Consider the following 14,129-nt stretch of genomic DNA (forward strand, 5'->3'; position numbering starts at 1 on the left):
TTGCGGCCCCACGCCAGCAATCGGGTGCCTTTCGCTCCTTTCGTGGCCACGGAAGGGGCGCCCCACCACGGACCGTCAGCCACGCGCCGCAGAATGTTCAGCAACGCGGTGGCGGCCGTGGGAACCGCCGTGGCGGTGGTCGGGGCCAGCGGCGAGGCCAGTCCACACCTCCCTCAGCAGCCCCCGCCTCAAAACCTTCCTAGTCCGAGCTTTCAGGCCCATGTGACGCCTGTGGGAGGCAGGGTTCGCCATCACCTCTCCCACTGGCATACAGTCACTTCGGACAGGTGGGTGCTGCAAATTGTCCGAAGGGGTTTCTCCCTCCCCTTCGAGTCTTCCCCTCCATCCATGCCACCTCAATACCACCGTGTGTCGGGGGATCACTTGCAACTTCTGCAAGAGGAGGTTTCGGCCCTCTTGGCCAAGAGGGCCATCGAGCGCGTTCCTGGGCCAGAAGTAGGACGTGGCTGTTATTCCCACTACTTTCTGGTACCCAAGAAGGGCAAAGGGGGCCTACGCCCTATCTTGGATCTGCGGAACGTCAACGGCTTCCTCCGGACGGAGAAGTTCAAGATGCTCACTTTGGCTCAGGTCCTGGCTGCCCTGGACCCGGGAGACTGGATGGTAGCATTGGACTTGCAGGACGCCTATTTACACATCCCCGTCCTGCCGGCCCACCGGCGTTACCTGCGGTTCACGGTAGGCCAAGAGCACTTTCAGTTTACCGTGCTCCCCTTCGGCCTTACCAGCGCCCCACGGGTGTTCACGAAGGTGATGGCGGTGGTCGCAGCCCATCTGCGCAGGCAAGGGGTATCAGTCTTCCCCTACCTCGACGACTGGTTGTTGAAGGCGGGCTCGCCCCAGACAGTCGTCAGCCACCTCCAGACTACGGCCGACCTCCTGCACTTGCTGGGGTTCTCCATCAATGTGCCGAAGTCACACCTGTGTCCCTCTCAGAAGCTCCTCTTCATCGGAGCGGTTCTCGACTCGGCGCAGTTTCGGGTTTACCCACCCGAGCAGCGGGTTCGGGATATTCAGGCTCTGATTCCTATCTTCGGGCCGTTATCCCGGGTCTCGGTCAGGTTGACGCTGCGGCTTCTGGGACTGATGGCCTCCTGCATCCTTCTGGTGCGTCACGCCAGGTGGCGGATGCGGGCTCTGCAGTGGGACCTGAAGTTTCAGTGGGCCCAGCATCAGGGCAACCTGTCCGATCATGTCCTGATCTCGGAGGGCACTGCGAAGCAACTGCAGTGGTGGCTCACGGACCGCGACTGGGTCAGTGGCAGACCCCTCTCTCTACCCCAGCCGGAGCACGTAGTTGTGACGGACGCGTCCCTCCAGGGCTGGGGAGGCCACATGGGAGAGGCGGAGATCAGAGGCCTCTGGTCTCCGGCGGAGTCCCGGCTCCACATCAACCTTCTGGAGCTGCGGGCGATTCGTCTTGCACTGAAGGCATTCCTCCCCTCTGTCAGGGGGAGCGTGGTGCAAGTGTTCACCGACAACACCACCGCCATGTGGTACTGCAACAAACAGGGCGGTGTGGGGTCGTGGACCCTTTGCCAGGAGGCTCTGCGCCTCTGGCAGTGGCTGGAACATCAGGGCGTGACTCTGGTGGTTCAACACCTGGCAGGTTCTCTGAATGCCAGGGCGGACGAACTCAGCCGCCGGTGCATGATGGATCACGAATGGCGTCTGAACTCGGACGTGGCGCAAGGTCTCTTTCGACAGTGGGGAGAGCCTTGGTTAGATCTATTCGCCACAGAAGAGAACGCGCAATGTCAGCAGTTCTGCGCGTTGGAGTTTCCAAGGCGGCACTCGCTCGGAGACGCTTTTCGTCGCGAGTGGAGCTGCGGCCTGTTGTACGCCTTTCCGCCTATACCACTTCTGCCCAGAGTGCTGAAGAAGATCAGGCACGACCGGGCCCAAGTTATCCTTGTGGCTCCGGACTGGGCTCGAAGATACTGGTATCCCGAGCTACTCAGCATGTCAGTCGATCCCCCGATTCGTCTGCCTCTTCGGGAGGACCTTCTGTCGCAGCAGCAGGGGACGGTCCTGCACCCGAACCTGTCCAGTCTCCACCTACAAGCTTGGAGATTGAGCGGCGGCAGTTGAGGCCATTTGACTTGCCTCCCGAAGTCTGTGACATCATTCTGGCAGCCAGGCGTCCCTCCACAAAGTCGGTATACGCCTGCCGGTGGAATAGATTTGTGGCATGGTGCGCAGCAAAGGCTGTGGATCCCCTCTCTGCACCCCTTTCGGAAGTGCTGCTCTTTCTTCTTTCCCTTGCCCAGCAGGGCTCTGCTCTGGGCACTCTTAAAGGGTACCTTTCTGCTCTTTCAGCCTTCTTGAGGCTACCAGATCAGCCTTCTTTGTTCAAGTCCCCTATAGTGAGTAGATTTCTGAAGGGCATCACGCACATGTTCCCTCCTGTTCCCTTCGTGATGCCCCAGTGGGACTTGAATCTTGTTCTCACCTATCTGATGTGTGCTCCCTTTGAGCCACTTCATAACTGTCCTCTTCGTCTCCTTACGCTGAAGACGGCCTTCCTGGTTGCCATCACCTCTGCCAGGAGGGTGAGTGAGCTCCAGGCTCTTTCTTCTTCTCCGCCTTTCCTGTCTGTTCATCCTGATAAGGTGGTGTTGCGTACACGACCTTCCTTTCTGCCCAAGGTTGTCACGGCCTTCCACATCGGGCAGTCCATCACCTTGCCCACCTTCTTTCCGCCTCCGCATCCCTCGAAAGAGGAGGAGAGGCTCCACCGTCTGGATCCAAAACGTGCGCTCTCCTACTACCTAGACCGCACTCGCCAATTCCGGGTGGATGACCAACTCTTTGTTGGTTACGTGGGCGCGAAGAAGGGAAAGGCTGTACACAAGAGGACCATCTCCAGGTGGATCATCTTGTGCATCCAAGCATGCTACTCCATGGCGAGGAAGGAGCCCCCGGCTGGACTGCGGGCTCACTCCACTCGGGCCACGGCAACGACAACTGCCCTGGGCCGCGGTGTCCCCCTACAGGACATCTGTCAGGCAGCCACGTGGGCCTCGCTGCACACGTTCGCAAGACACTACTGCCTGGACAGTCAAGTCCGGAGGGATGGCTTCTTTGGCCGTTCCGTCCTCCAGGACTTTCTGGTGTGATATTGGTTCGCAGACCCACCACCGGGGTTGGTATTGCTGGGGTATCTATTCTAAGGTAAGGAATCTATCACTAACGTGTCTCTTTCAGATGCACAAGTTACTACTTGTGTAACGATATATCTGTAAGAGACATTAGTTAGTGATAGATTCCTTACCGCCCTCCCATCCTCCCCGTTCTGCGAACCGATATTTAGGGTTAAGGTCATCCCCTTTCAGGGCCCTAGTTTCAATGGCACCAGTGTTAGTTCTATCATGGCTCTGCGTATCTGGCGCGGAAAAGCTGTGTTATCAGAACTGACGTCAGCGCGCATGGGCGCCGTCTATATACTCCGATGACGTCATCCCGGCGCTCCCGACGCCGACGACGGACGCGGAGCCGCAGACGACGCCTACCAGCGCGCAGGGGTATTGCTACGCAAAAATTTCCGGATCCAGTCTGACGCCTGGGGATATTCTAAGGTAAGGAATCTATCACTAACTAATGTCTCTTACAGATATATTGTTACACAAGTAGTAACTTGTGCATCCACTTTTGTGTTATTGACAAGACAGTAGATGGTGGAATTTGCCATCTCCAAGCACAAGATGGATGATGTTGTTAGGAAAAGAGTACAGACTCAGGACCGATATGCAGGTGTGCATGGAAGGAAGTCTAAAGTGGTAAAGGCGAGCCCAAGTTCTCAGCACCTAAGAAGGAGGTGGAGGTGAAGAAGAGGGTTGTGAAATTGGAAGATGGCAAGTGGTGGAACAAGGATAAGGTTGCCATAGCCCATGATGTTGAAAGGGAAAACATCATCAGTTGGGAGTAGGAAGTGTGGAAGAAGTGAGGTTGAGGAGTATGATGGAGCAAGGAAGGGATGCATGGAGCAGTGTGTGTCCACTAGGAAAAGGAATCTTCCAAAACACATTGCAGGATTTTATTTTGCAATAATATGGGTTTTGGTTACTATTATGCATATTGCAATGTGATTGAGTGTATCTATGGATACCATTTATTTATTGTTGTATTGTTGTTGCAATTTTTATATTACAACTTGTATTTTCTTGTGTTTTATAGAAATTATTTTATGTAATGTAAGGGAAAGGATGTGTTGGGTTCTTACATTCTGGTTGTGGACTGTATAGGTATCCACAGTGAGGGAATGTTGAGGGAAAAGAGCTTGTCAGTTGGAAGAGGAGCGCGGGTGGACGAAGGCTGGACATTCATCCTGCTATTACATTTGTCTTAAATAAAGATTATCACATAACAGACCTGCTTCTCTCTAATCCGACACATATCGCTAGTTTTTTTCTGTGCATTCTGCTGCCAATTCTGCAGCACATAAGGCACCAACACTATACATGTAATTATGCTAAATTGGGTACTTTAGCAAAGTACTTATGGGTAATAGCAAAATTAATAATCCCACTTTGACACTCTTAAAACTGCAGCGTGGATCCTTGGTACTTTTTATTCCAGTAAACAAGTTGCCATTCCGAGCCCAATACTAGGTAGATGATACACAGCATTTGGATCTAGGATTGTCAACCTTCAAAATTAGGGTTACTGGTAAGTACATTGCTCTTGTGTTTTCCTTCATGAAAAAGTCTATTAAAATATAGGCTGGCTATTGTGACTCCATAAGAAAAATGTAAATCTTGTTTTCCTTTTTTAAGCAAGTTACATTTTCCATTTGACTGATCAAAAACTCACACTAATTCTTAATCAAATTAATGCACATAATTGGACTGAAGCCCTTTTGTCTATGATGGACTTATTCCTGTACCTTTGTTTCAGCTGTGTGTTCGAACATGTAATTCCCAGGGTTAAAACCGAATGTAACACCTGTGTCCAGCATGGTGGTATTTGTAGGCTTCCCGGAGAAATATTTGCAGCTTGGTGAATACGCATCTTCCTTGTTGATTATGATGTTTCGTTGTGGGCGGTTTACCTACAGAAATCTTTAAAACTGCATGGAAAAATTATAACCATTCCCTTAATTCCACAGATCCCGACCCTTCGGAATGGATAACTTGATAGTGACTGTCAGGCGATCGAATCCTGCTCAAAAGTGAGGATATTAAGGAAAGCCATTCATCACGATATATTGGGTATGTTACAGCACCTGTTGATAAACTAAAGGGTTTTGTGATTCATAGTTTGCAGTGGCCATATATTATTTCCATTTTTATGTTCGTCAATACCTGGTCCTAGAAGGAATTTCAAACCGTTAGTTTACTCTTTTCATCTTTTTTGATTGTTGGGCATCCTAGCTTTCAAAAAACACCAGGGCGACAGTTCAGTGATTTTCTTTTTGTTTTTTAAATTTAAAAAAAAAATTTTGTCCTCATATATGCCACCAGTAAATGCTCTAGATGGGAACCCCTAAAGCCTTTCACACTGTCAAACTTGATACCGCCCTGGACTCAAAGTGCGGCAATCAGGGGTCACCCAGAGGTAGGCTGTTTCCTTGTCCAACTCCCCTGTCCTCTGATGGAATACCTCGGACCTAAGGAGGACAGGACCGACACAAACCTCTGGCATAATCATAGGACCGTTACCTCTTTGACCAGGCCACCAGTTCGACCACACATTCTCTGAGCTCTCTGCTCGGCACGCTATGTCCATCTTACTGACTTCCATAATATTTCGTAAACAGTCCGTGAACCTGGGAGGGGCCACTGATTTCCATTCTTTACAAATCTCTCTCCTTGCTATAACCATCACATAGAATATAAATTGGGAGGAATAGTTGTTAATATTGTAACCAGGTGGAAAACTAACCTCGGAGAGCATATAATAGTGGTTGTTAAAACCTTCCCCAGGAAATCTGCAATCGCCTTCCAGTATTCAAGAATCTCTGGACATTCTAGAAATATATGTATATCATCAGCTGCCGGGAATTTACAGCGGGGGCAACAATAATTCTCCAGTGTAACCCTGGACAGTTTAGCCGGGGTCCAATACACCCGATAGACCGTGAACAGATGATTTCTCCTCAAATTAGCTGGTTTTATTAAACTCTGGGACATGGAGAAAGAATCTGTCCAGATCTTCGGGTCTATCTGATATCACATTACCCCAAAGACTCGCCAGCTCACAGTTTAGCATTTCTGTTACCCCCGTTAGTGCCCTGTACCAAAACGAGACCTCTCGTTTCTACCCTCCTCCCCTGCAGACGGAATCAAGGATCCCAGCATCCCTTTCCCGCTGCAACGCCTGCCTTGACCACCAGGCGGAGAGTTGGAAAACTTGAATCTCGTTAAAGACCCATTTGTCAGTGACACTAAAGAGTCCCAGTCCATAAGACCAGAGTTGACCCAGAGATCCCCACCATCTCCTCACACCTGCTGCTTTTAAAGGCTGGGACAACTGGTCCTGAAGGCACTCCGGAGTGCCCGGGGAGTCCCAAACTGGGGCATTAGTGTGGTAATATGGAATTCCCAGAGCTCTCTGGACATATACCCAGTTCCTAAGTGCCGTCTGCAGGATCTTAAGACAGACTTTTTTATAAAATTTCTGGTCACCGAATTTGAATTAAAAAAACTCCTGGCCATGTGGTAGATCATACAGCAATTCCTGGAATAAGCGGCCCTGCAAAGTTGAGTCCAATTTGTTAGCCAATAACCTAAAGTTTTTAAGATGAAAGGCATAGCAATATATGAGTAAGTCTGGTAGGGCCAACCCCCCGATTTTTAACCACCTCCTTAACTTTTTCCAGGCTATCCTGGGAGATTTACAAGCCCAGATAAAGGAACCAATCTTGCCTTGAAGGCTCATAATCTCTTTCTGTGGGAAAGATAAAGGGATGGAGTTATAAAGAAACGTTAGTTTAGGGAGTATAGACATTTTAATGAGATTAACTCGTCCGTATATATTTAATGGTAGACTACCCCATCTTGTTAATGTTCTTTCACTACTATCTGCCAACTAATTTTCTGTATATTCTTTAGTTCTTGAGTCAAATAAATTCCCAAGTACCTCATTTTATGTTTTGCACCCTGAATGGCGTACTATTATTCCACCCCATTATTTCTGTCTTCTCCCTATTTATTTGATATCCCGAAAGCCTTCCAAATTCCTCGGCTAGATAAAATAACCTAGGTATGGCATCCACATGTTTGGAGGTGTTTAGGAGAAGGTCATCTGCATACAATGCGGCCTTAAACTCTAGGTCTGCTATTCTAAAAGGTTGCATTACATGATCCGCCTTGATACAACAAACCAAAGGTTCAATATAAATATCAAACAGAAGGGGGGATAAGGGGCAGCCCTGCCTCGTGCCGCAGGAGATTTTAAACCAGTCGGACAGGCCACCATTAACCAGGACTTTTGCTTGTGGATTCTGATACAAAGATTTAATGCCATCTATAAAGATTGGGGGGAGCCCAAACTCAGCCATAGTGGCCCACAAGTATTTCCAGCTTACCTGGTCAAAAGCTTTGGCCGCATCTATCGCAATTAAAGCTAGCGGCAGCCCTCTATCCTCTGCATAGTCTATGGCTCCAATCACCTGAAAAGTTAGCTCATTCAGCTGCCTCCCCTCGGATAAACCCTCTTTGGTTCGGGTGAATTATAGATTTTATAATTTTGGCAAGTCTAGTTGCCAAAATCCCTGAGTAAAGCTTCAGATCTGAATTCAGGAGAGAGATGGGCCTGTAGGATTCGATTTTTTTGGGGTCTTAGTTAGGCTTCGCGTTGAGAGTGATCGTGGCTTCAGCCCATGTGGGGGGGATTCTGTGGCCGTGAATCAGTAGATGATTAAAAAGTTTGGTGAGCATGGGTACCAATGACTCTGAATAATCAATATAAACCTCACTTGGTAGCCAATCCGGGCCAGCAGCTTTACCTCGCTTCATTTTCTTGAGTTGATCTGTTACTTCCCCTTCCAAGATCTCACTCTCCAAATACCTCCTATCGGTTTCTGAAATTTGGGGCAGATTTCTCTGACTTAGCCAAGTCTGGGCCTCTTCCATCCCGAAACTCTTATCTTCCGTATATAAGCCTTGCATACACCCCCTAGCTTCCTCCCTAATCCCCCCCATCCTCCATGATTGATATGCCTGTCTCGCTTTGCGTTAGGACTTTGATATTATTCCTGGATCTTTCTTCTCTAGATTTCCAGGCGAGAAGGGCCCCACACTTTTCTCCATACTCGAAATTTTTCAATTTACTGGTCTCCCACTTTTCCGTAATGATCTTTTCATCACTGACTTTGAGAGAGTTGTAGATCAAAGAGCTCCTTCTCCAATTCCGGAATCCTCTCTCTGTCTGAAACAATAGCCACCTGTAGTTCGGAATCTTTTTCAATAATTGCTTTCAAATCATCAAGCTTTTTTTTTTTTAATAGTCTTTTTCTTATGGGCCATTAAAGAGCTCGGCACACCTCGTAGAAAAGCCTTATAGGATTCCCACACGCTCTGGACAGTGGAGGAGCCGATGTTGATAGTGAGAAATTAAATAGCTTTTTCTCTCACTTCTGCTTTTACCCGGTCATCTAGAAGCAATGTCCTCTCTAGTGTCCATCTGATATCTAAGAGTCTGGAGCTTAATGAAAAAAACAATTTGACAACAGCATGATCTGATATCCCCACCAGAATATGGGAAAGGGAGGTAATGTCTGCAAGCAGATGTTGATCCACCAGGAAGTAGTCTATTCTCGAATAGTGTTTATATTTCTTACTATAAAATGTATACCCCCTAGTAGAGCCATATTTAGCTCTCCAAACATCCAACAAGTTAAAATCTTTCATCACAGATCCCAGGGCCGAAAGTGATTTAGTAGGAGCGTGGTACTTCGCCTTAGAGGTCCTATCCAAGGTATAATCAAAAACCAAATTAAAATCGCCCCCCAAGATCACAGGACCCGAGGTCTCAAGTAGACCTGCAGCCAATTTCAAAAGAGAACCAGGATTGTCATCATTGGGGCCATAATACACTGCACAAGTATAGCGAATACTGTAAATGGAGAGGGCCGCCATAATCCATCTGCCTGTCTGGTCCGTTTCACACCTTATCAGCCTTATCCCCCTATTTGCCCTGACAATTATCGCAACCCCCTAGTTGCTCCCCTCTGTCTGGAACACACGATTTCCTGCACCCACCCCAGTTTCTCAAAAAGAGCCTTACATGTGTTCAGCTCAAGGTGTGTTTCTTGTAATAACATAAGGTGGGCATCTGTGTTTCTTAAAAATTCGCAGACCTGAGATTGCTTTCTCCCTTCACCCATACCATTCACATTCCAGGAGAGGGTTTTAATACTTATTGACCTACTCATAGCCAAACTCTACCTTTCCTCCCATCCTGAGCTTGTGAAATCTTTTTTCTACATATGAGGGCCCCCCTCCCCCTCCCCACCCCTGAGGAACCCCCCGACATACCTGACGATGAAACCGCCTTTAGGACCCCAGGAGAACTGCCTTTGGCTAAAAAAAACTACAGCTACATTTATCAACGGGATGTTTATTATGGCACCAACTATAAGAAAAAATAGCGCTTAAGTGAATAAATTTCTATTATATATTTTTTTTTGTTTCTTTGTTTTTTTACTACTCCTTTCTTTTCCCCATTTTTCCTATTGCTTACGTAGACCCCATGTGTCCCTATCTGTCCCTATATATCCCTAATCTACCTCCAATATTTCATGCCTTCCTCATTCCAAGCCTCCCTCTCCCTCTATCTGATTTTCCTTCTTGACCTGAGGTTTTTTTTTTTTGGTTTTTTTTTTCATTTCATTTCTGTCTCATCAAAGCTAGGAGGTCATCCACATCCGCAGGCTGACTACAATTATACATTTTATTCCTCCACATAATCTTTTAAAGGGCGGGGAACTTCATTTGTACTTGGGCTCCAAACGATCTTAATTCTGGCATTCTGGTGCCCAACTCCCACTGCCTCTGGGCTGTTCTCCCTCCTATATCAGATCTAATAAGATATGGAATTGCCCGATAGTGGAGGTCAGACTTAGAGAGACATCTCCCCAAGATTAACTCTTTGATACTGAAGGACTGAAAATTCACCAAGATCTTCCTTGGCGCCTTCCTGTCTTCATGTAACTTGAAGGGGTCCCTATGCACTCGTTGTATTTCAGCCTCCAAGTCAATATCCGGACGGTCTTTTAGGACCCCGTCCCTTAAAAGATTACAGACAAATCCCTTAATGTCGTCCAGCTCCTCTCCCTCTGGTATCTTTAGAATTCTCAGGTTGTTTCTTCGAGCTTGGGTTTCCAGCCTCTCCAAGTCTGTAGCCAAAGATCTATTCTGTACTTTCAAAGTTTCAATATCCTTTGAATTCCCTTGAACTGATTTTGTTAGGGCTACAACTTCCACTTCCAGTTTCCCAGTCCGGGTAATAACGTCGTCTAATTTAGACTCCAGTAGATCAAACCAGTCGTGGTAATCACCCTCCGAGATCTCAAATTTAGTCATCAAGTCCCCCCTTAAGGACTGAAAAAGGGAACCCAACCTGTCCCCATCCAAACTCTGATTCCCTCCAACCCCCCTGTGCCTGAACCAAACCCAGACCCTGACCCTGAGCCAAATTCTTCCCCTGAGTTATAACCACACATTGTGGCGGGGGGACGACTGCCATTATTAGAGGGACCTGGGACCCATATGAGGCTTCCAGGACTTGACAACTATGAGAGGGAGGAGGAGAAAGAGGGGGAGAGGAACTTAATACTAACTGGTCGCCCGGGGCTCTAAACCTGTACCTCCGACCACCACCTCGACCTCCGTCCGTTCCGGCTGTATCCCACTCCCAGCATCAGACAGACCCGCCAAGGGGACAAAATGGTTCTCTAAAGGGAGCACGGGAGCCTCTGTTACCTGTGTAGTAAGGTTGGTCTCTGACTGTATATCTAGACCAGCAGCCTTCTCCATTATTTTAAAATAAGTCTTAAGGGAAGGAGAATTTTTTTTAAGGGGCAATTGCACAGTTTTAGACCCCTTAGCTCTTTTTATACTACCTGCCTTTTTCCTCCGCTTACAGGGGGTTAATGGCATAGCCAGCTCTCTTTCTACAGGGTCTAACACTCCGCCTGCTCTCAGCTCCTGCTGTGATCTGAGCTGGTATCTGTTCCTTTGTCTCCCAGGCGGGAAAAGGGATGTAACCAGCTGCTGGCCTTGCTTCCGACTTAGTCCTTTGGTAACCAGTGCAGCAGCTGGTATAGAAGCCAAATCAGAATCGGAACCAGAACCAGCTGGGGGGGGGGGGGTTCTCAATTGGCCTCTGCCTTGTAACTCGCTCTTGGCGCTGCTCTCGGTATTGCTCGCTAGTGGGTTCAACCAGGGCAACAATTCCTAGATCAAGCTCCATATAATCGCGCTTCAGCGCTGACCCCTCTCCACAGCACCTTACCGCCTGTGTTTGCTCTAATACCGCATCAAACGAGGAAACACGGCAGACTCCCTCACAAACCGTCCCCCGGAGCTGCAGCTGCGCGAGTGCCGAACGTGTCCGAACCCACAGGCTCCTCCGGCGTCCTCCTGGGCTTCCCTCCTCCAGCACCTCCTTCCGAGTCATACGCGCCACTCCAAGAGCAGGTCCTAGCGCCGCCGCCGCTAATAAGCCCGTGTGTGATCACAGATATACCTCAGGGAGCAAAGGAGAAATAGGAGGCGAAGATTAGATCAACAAAAATCCCCTCATTCTCGCATTCTCCATCCAAATCTTACCGCCACTAAGCGCCTATTCCCGCTGCCTAACGTCCCGCTGTATACCCTAGGCGTTTTCAGCCATCGGGCAGTCTCCCGGAGCCGCTGCGACCGGCGTTCAGCCTGCCGCCATGTTCCTCACTAGCCAGTTCAGTGATTTTCTGTAGCAATGCATATGCTATATATTACCATAGTTGCATTTGAGAAGCCAAGGTTCACCAGGAGGTAAGCCTCAAGTGTTTCATAAATCCACTCTTATCGATCAACAATGTGGGTATGCCATTTGTGCTTTTTCAAATAGTGTTGTGGTAATCAAAAGCGTTCAACCATAATCAGAAAGCATGATGTTAAATCCATGCAGTATGACGAAATTACAATACCTACCCTTTGAGTATTTCATCTCCTTGTTTCATAAAAACATACTTGTTCATGTCCAGCTTTGAGGGCTAGTTTACTCTCCTAGAAAACCCCCCAACACCCACCCCCAATTTTTTTTTTACTGTAGTCTAACTGCTGTTGTATTTTCTTGTTAGCATAGGAAGTGCGCCATTGCCCTTTGAATTAGGGTGTGTTATATAAATTCTTTAAAAACAATAATTTTGAAGCCCACGGCCCGGTGATTCCCTGGGGGGACGCTGGTGGGCCTGGTCCGCCCGGAGGCCCTGCGGCTGGACTGGAGTGCTGCAGGTCTGGTCTGACGGCCTGCACCGCGGCGTGCCCTTCCCTTGCGACTCGCTGGTCTGGGCGCCCATCATCCCCGTGTGGATCACCGTGCAGCGGCCTAGCCGGGGGGTAAGTTGGCATCTCGTCGGGTGGCATTCTCCCCTCTCGGAGCTGGGATTGGGGGTCCTTGAGGTTGGCGGGTCTGAGCGTAGGGGTGAAACTCGGCCACTATATCGGGTGGCGGGACCCTGCCGGGAAGCCCTACTGTTTCTTCCCGAACAAGTGCTGATTGACCTGCCCTGGATTATGGGGAAGCCCCGCGCCCTCCTGGACCCTCAACCCAAACGACGAAGGATCAGTTCGCAAAGTCGGACCGGGGCCCCAGCGGCGGACCACCGGCCGGCTCTGGCCTAGCCGGGGGAGATCTCTCGGCCATCTTGCAGGCGATCAGCTCATCCCAGGCATCCGTGGAGAACAATATAGGAGAGGTGCGGGTAGACGTGGCCTTAATCCGCCAAGACCTTCGCAAGGCCACAGAATGCATCACCGAGGTGGAGTCTCGCGTGTCCACGGTGGAAGACGACGTCAACGCCCTCAAGTCTCAGGTGGCCCGTCTCCAGTCGCAGTCCTTGGAGCTACACCGCAGAGCCGAAGATGCCGAAACAGGGTGCGTTGCAACAACCTGAGCCTCTTGGGCTTTCCCGAGTGAGTTGAGAAAGACCATGCGGCCACCTTTATGGAGACCTGGATCCGCTCCTGGATGCCTAAGGAGAAACTCTCCCCCTGGTTCGTGGTCGAGCGGGCTCACCGCTCCCTTGCTCCCAATCCACCGCCGGGTGCCCCTGCTCGCCCTGTCATCCTTCGGGTCTTCAATTTTTGCGACCGGGACGCTGTCCTGGTTGCGGCCAGGGATCTGGGGCCACTCCACTACCAAGACTCCAAAATATTGGTGTTTCCGGACTACTCCAAGGAGGTCCAAGCACAACGTCGCTCCTACGATGAAGTTAAGCAAAAACTCAGAGCGATGGGTCTTCGCTATGGGCTCCTCTTCCCAGCTTGCTTTAAGGTGATCTTCCAAAACAAGACCTTCTTCTTTGATTCCCCCCAGACAGCATGGACCTGGCTCACGGAGGAGCGGCCCCTCCTGCCGGGTGTCCCTCTCTCCCCTGCTCGGGGGGCCCCGGGACGACAGAGTCAGCCCGCACCCAAACCCCGACGATGCCGGACCAGATCCCGGAGGAGAGGTAGTTGTCGAGATGGGGGCTCCCGGTCGCCGGAGAGGTGCGGTCCCAGCACTCGCCGACTCAGGCCCGGGGGCAAGGAACCGATCCTCCACCGCTGGCTTCCTCCTTGATCGACCTGGGCAGCGTCCCAGGACCCAGTGCAACTCTGCGACGTACGATGTCAGACTCTGACCTGTCGGGGAGCCCTGTGATCCGCGGCTCTGATGAAGAGACCGGGTAGTGAACAATGCTGCCTCCGATGCCTGGGGCTCCACCCTGGGGTCCTTTATCGCTGCGACTGCCTGTGGCTCCCCGCACCAGCTCCTTTGGGGCTCACTTGACTGGTTTGGTGGGGAATTAACCGTTGCTGTTATCCAGGGTCCTAGCAATCTAGCTAAGATATACCTGTTCTTGCTATTAGCATTTCATCCGAACACATGGAGGGGGGTCCGACTCAGCCATGTTCCCT

At 49.8% G+C, this 14,129-nt stretch overlaps 1 protein-coding gene across 1 annotated transcript in view; it reads left to right on the forward strand.

The window, feature by feature from the left end:
* The window catches only part of LOC147673144 (uncharacterized), a 166,337-nt gene that overhangs the window by 138,907 nt on the left and 13,301 nt on the right, over positions 1–14,129 (forward strand). The window contains exon 10 of the mRNA XM_086946890.1: positions 5,129–5,231. Within this exon, the coding sequence (XP_086803016.1) occupies positions 5,129–5,195 (67 nt within the window). The 3' untranslated portion in view covers positions 5,196–5,231. The remainder of the gene's footprint in view (positions 1–5,128; positions 5,232–14,129) is intronic.

Source organism: Lissotriton vulgaris, chromosome 12 (assembly GCF_964263255.1).
Source record: "Lissotriton vulgaris chromosome 12, aLisVul1.2, whole genome shotgun sequence".
NCBI lineage: Eukaryota > Metazoa > Chordata > Amphibia > Caudata > Salamandridae > Lissotriton > Lissotriton vulgaris.